We start from the raw sequence: 5,217 nt of genomic DNA on the forward strand, positions 1-5,217 counted from the left end.
GTGTGTATATTGTATGTATGCTAACACTATTGATGACACATTTTAATAAAGAATTCTGTGGTAACTGACCTCATGTCACTGTCCTTGGCTTGGGTAGTCCTGCAGAGCCAAGTGTTTATTGAAGAGTAGTCTGTGCGAGGCCTGCAGTTCTTTAACCCCAAGGAAGAGAAGTTTTACTCCCTCCAACTACAGTGACTCCACTCACTGTAGAGCAGCGACCCCTCCCATAACAGGAAGCGAAGCCAGGCTTGCTTTACACTGTAGCCAGGCTGAGTCTGCTGGATTACGGAGGATACTCAGATGCATTTTTTTGTCCTCGAAGGGCAATTCTGCAGTTTTCCTGTCAGAGCCAGGCTTCATACTCACCACACTGTAGTCAGTGTTTAGGGCAGGGTCTGTGGAGAGGGCTTGGTGACTCCTGCAGGGTTACAAGTTAGGGAGCAGAGTCTTCAGTACAACACTGGATCTGAAACCCAGAACCTTGTGTATGCTATGTAGGTATTCTACCCCTGAGCTGCATCCCAGGCCCAAGAGCCAATCCTTACTGGAGAAAGAGCTGTTTCTGTAAGATCACCAGGCGATAGCGTAGGTATTGGCTATGCTCTCAGTACACACTCCCCTCCACAGAAGCTGTGCTCAGGTTTGCTGGCTTAGTTCGAGAAAGGCTAAGAAATGAGGCCTCCAGTGAAAGCAGAGGGGACACGTGCCACCGAAGTCTCCCTTGATCTTACACACTTAGCAGAAGTGAGCTGTTAATACTAGGAATTTGGGCCCTGTCAAGAATAAGGTCCTTGAGCTGGGGGGTGTAGTTCAGCATAGCAATGCTTGGCTAACGTGTACAAGGCCCTGGGTTCAATCCCTGATACCATAAAATGATAATAGTAGTGATAATAAATAATGTCTTTAGAAATGAAAGCTCATATAAAGAATTGCAGGGAAAGTGATCAAAAGACTCAATGTGAGATTCCAGATCTGGCAGCAACAACTTCCTTTGTGACTGTCTGTCAGTTATTTTCTTAAGCCCCTACTTTGCCCAATCCTTAAACCAGAATCAGGCAGCTTGTTTATCGCCTTAGCACTGGGCCAGGGGAAGAGCTGAAAGCATGGTTGTCTGAGGACCAGCTGCCTTTCTGTTTCTGTTCACAGGTTTACCCGCTGCCTTGTGCAGTAAAGATGGGGCATCCAGACAGCAGCCGCTGTGGAAGATCTTACTTCTCAGGCTCCCCAGGCCACCTTGTATTTCCTTGCACGTTGGACCAGGAAATGCTGTGAGTGGGCTTAGCATCTCAGTAAGAAAGCCTCCTAGAGATGTCCCTGTGCGACTGGAGAAACCTGTTGGGGAAACAGGCAGACAGTTTGGAGACCCCTGAAATGCAAACAACCCACTCAAGATTTGCAATTCTTCTAAAGTCTCATCAAAAAAAAAAATCACTTAACTTGGATAAAGTCAAAGGCAGTCTGCCAGAGTACGTGGTGGTCTAGAGTCAAACCTGCAGTCTTTTTTTTTTTTTTTTTTTTTTTTTTTTTTTTTTTGGTTTTTCGAGACAGGGTTTCTCTGTATAGCCCTGGCTGTCCTGGAGCTCACTCTGTAGACCAGGCTGGCCTCGAACTCAGAAATCCACCTGCCTCTGCCTCCCAAGTGCTGGGATTAAAGGCATGCGCCACCACGCCCGGCTTAAAACCTGCAGTCTTTATCTGGGTTGAGGTAATGGTATGGAGCTGGGCGGACTACTCCCCCTGTGTCTTGTTTTCTCTCAGTCTGATTCTGGGGCCACAGGGTTAAGATGCTGTACTGAAAATGCTTTGGTAAAGGCCCATGTTTCTAATAAGGAGCAAAGTCAAGAAGACTGGGTATCTTCTTGAGACCAGAACTCACACCAGTCTCAGAAAACTGTTGGCTTATTTGAAGTTCCCAGGCGTTAACAGCCAAGAAGGCTCATTGGCGCCATCTGGAGGAAGAAATGGGTAGTGCTTTATCTCCTTTGCTTTCATTCACTGGAAGGCCTCCGCCACTGTAGGTATGGGTTGTAGCAATAAGGAGGACACACGGTTTCTGTCCCCGTGGAGCTTACACTCCAGTGAGAGGAGACAGATGTCAACTACATGAGGAGAGGTTTGTTCTGGAGAGAGAGTGGCAGACATGGCTGTTTTTGAGTGGCAGTATTTTAGCTTTCCAGCACTGTGACAAAGTATTGAGATTCAACCTGAGAAAGAGGAAATGGCTGTGGTCCTGTGGCTCCATTGCTATTGAGCCTGCAGTGAGACAGAATACTGGGTGGGGATAGGGTGGGGTTACATGGTGGAAGAAGCTGCTCAGCTCATGGCAGCCGGGAACCACAAAGGGATGTGCTCACAGTATCCCACTCAAGGGCATGTCTCTCATGACCTAATTTCCTCCAACGGAGCCTTCTTTCTCAGTTTCGACCATCTTCCGACACAGCCAGGAACCAAGCCTTTGACAGACAGTCCAAGCCCAGACTACAGTAAGGATTATAAACCGTCTGAATGAAGAAGGGAGCAGAAGGAGACCATGACTGAAGATAAAGTACAATAGCGTGTCTGTGATGGGAACACTGCCAGTCGAGTCAGGGAACAGAGCTGCTTAAAAGGCAAGATTGTGCAGTGCCTCAGAACAGCTTGGGAGAGGACAGAAGGAGCAGCACTCGGGCCAGTGCACTGGGTGTGTGCAGCAGCTTTCGTAGGGCACATCTGGTCCCCGGACATAAAAAGAGGCTTTGGGCTTGGCGGATGAGTACATGTCCCTAACACACTGTCTTACACCACAGAGGCCAGCAAGCTGGGAGCATTTGACTTCCTTGAAGCCAGGGCTCTGTGTGTGTAACTCGTCTTGCCAGTAAAACACACAAATGTGTAGACAGAAGAGACCAATTGGGAGACTTTCCTTAGCTGCTTTGGCTGACGTTCCTGTAAAATCGCCACACCTCAGATTGCTCCTTGGTGGTCCAGGCTCAGCAGTAGCTTTTGGGGCATGGAAGGGCATCACCAGCCATAGGCAGCAGTTTGGTGCTTGTTCTTAGAGCTAGCTGGCTCCTCACCTCTATGGTGATTGATGTAGCAGCTCCCATGCATGTGAAGATAAATGTGGGAACCCAGAATCAGTGTCCAGCCCCTCAGGGCTTTTTGTGAGCACTTCGTTTGCTTGCACTGAATCTGTTCTATTTAAAATTGGTAGAGTTTGGGGTTTGTTTGGGGTTTTTTCCCCTGTAACTTCTGTTGGTGTTCCAAAAATAGTAACAGCACAAACCTTAGCTCAGCCGTGACTCAGTTGGGTTTGAAGGAAATGAAGATGTCATAGCTTTGGGATACGGTAAACTCCAGTCACCTGACCCGCAGTCTTTTAGAAGAAAGACCAAGCATCTGCAGGAAAGGCCAGCACATAGGGAATGAGGCTGGACAACAGTGAGAAGATGAGGGGTTCCAGATGTATACCATAACAGCTCTAAACATTTTCCTTTGTAGCCCACAAGCCTGACATATCTGAAATGAAATGGAGCCAGGCTGGGTTTCCTGTGTGGTAGGGCATTGCTTTATGGAAGCAATATGACCCTGAAATGGGAAGTGGGAATATTCCCTCAGATCTGGGTAAATCCATCAACCCACTGTCTCTACAAAGTCCCTCCCAGCCCAGAAGCAGTACTCCTGTGGAGAACCTGGGGTCGCCACAGAGGTCGGAAGAGAATGCCCATCCCCAAGCCCGAGCTACTTAGCCTCGTTACCTCTACCTCAAAGCTGGGATCAGGGTCTCTGCCTCTGGAAGAAGGTTCAAGCATCAGACTGAGAGACTGCAGGACTGGGACACTCAGTGGTTCTCCACAGAAACCTGGCAATGTGTGGATTTGACTCTAAAGCTGTCACACCAAGAAGAGAGAATGAAAATTTTGTTCTTGTTGGTAGAATTGGTTGGTATGGACAATGACACTCTGGATTCAGTCTGGTTCCTGACTTTGGTTCTCAGCTGGATAAAACTTAGTCTTCAAGGTGGCCTATACTCAAAGAAATTGAGATGCCTAAAATGCCTTAGTCTAGTTGGAAGAGTCAAAAGCACAAAGGTAGAAACATTGATTTCATACTATGTGTGTGACCTTAGTTTCATTTTGGTTTGGTTTGGTTTGGTTTGGTTTTTGGAGACAGGTTAAATAGCCCAGGCTCACCTCAAGCTCACTATGTAGCCAAAGATGACCTCAAACGTATTTTAAAATCAAAGTTTATTTTAGCAAACAAAAAGTTTTTAGCAGGTGAGAAAACAAAAGAAAGGTTTGTAGAGAAGGAGGGACTGGGTTGAGCAGCAGCACCTGACCTGAAAGTCATGATCCTCCTGCCTCTGCCTCCCGGGTGCTGCTCAGATTGCAGAGTGCATTACCCAGCTTGGATTCTGCCATGCTGGGGATGGATCCCAGGGCTCCATCATGCCAGGCTAGTGCCCTACCAATCAAGCCATCCATCCCGACCCCTTAGGTTTCATTTCTGTTGTCCAGATTTTTCCAGTCATCAGTCCTTTCTCCATGGGATTGGAAAGGTCAAAAGTCAATCCAGTTCTTACTGGGTTTTATTTGCCAATATTGGACAAATACAGGTTCTCAAGCAAGTAAACACTTGGTTGGCAAGTGTTACCTCTCAAGGCTGGGTCTAAAGACTTAAAGGAATGTGACCACTAAAACAAAATCCTTGACATGTGGTAGGCGTGGTAGGATCCTGAAGTGACAGAGCCAAGGGTTATTCTCCAGGCAACAAAACCTGAAAATCGTAGTGTGTGTGTGTGTGTGTGTGTGTGTGTGTGTGTGTGTGTGTATCCCAATACCTAGCAATTAAAAGCCTGTCTGGAGCCACCAAAACAGAGAGCTGTGGGTGCTGGGTCTTTGCTGAAAAAGCGCTGGAACACCACCAGAACCCCATTAGAAGATCAGTTTTCCACAAAGATCTTTAGCCAGTGCGCCACGCTCCTGTATTTAGGGAGGTAGACGTGCAAGTTCTTTAGGGATTGCTTGGAAATCAGCCTCAAGCTCGCACAATTACATCAGTTTAAAAGGATTCTGTGGTCCACTCATTAGAAGAGAGGTTCTGGGGGTACTATGGACTGAACTGTCTCCCCACCCCTACTGTCTCAAAATGTGGCCATATTTGGCAGCAGGGTTCTCCCAAATATAATTAAAATGTCATTCTGAAGCAAGATAGCCTCCTAACCCAGTATAGATCAAG

At 47.2% G+C, this 5,217-nt stretch overlaps 1 protein-coding gene across 1 annotated transcript in view; it reads left to right on the forward strand.

Moving 5' to 3' along the window:
• The window catches only part of Rnf19b (ring finger protein 19B), a 38,967-nt gene that overhangs the window by 24,351 nt on the left and 9,399 nt on the right, over positions 1–5,217 (forward strand). The window contains exon 10 of the mRNA XM_031378746.1: positions 1,147–1,268. Within this exon, the coding sequence (XP_031234606.1) occupies positions 1,147–1,268 (122 nt within the window). The remainder of the gene's footprint in view (positions 1–1,146; positions 1,269–5,217) is intronic.

This window comes from Mastomys coucha, unplaced genomic scaffold (assembly GCF_008632895.1).
Source record: "Mastomys coucha isolate ucsf_1 unplaced genomic scaffold, UCSF_Mcou_1 pScaffold18, whole genome shotgun sequence".
Lineage (NCBI taxonomy): Eukaryota > Metazoa > Chordata > Mammalia > Rodentia > Muridae > Mastomys > Mastomys coucha.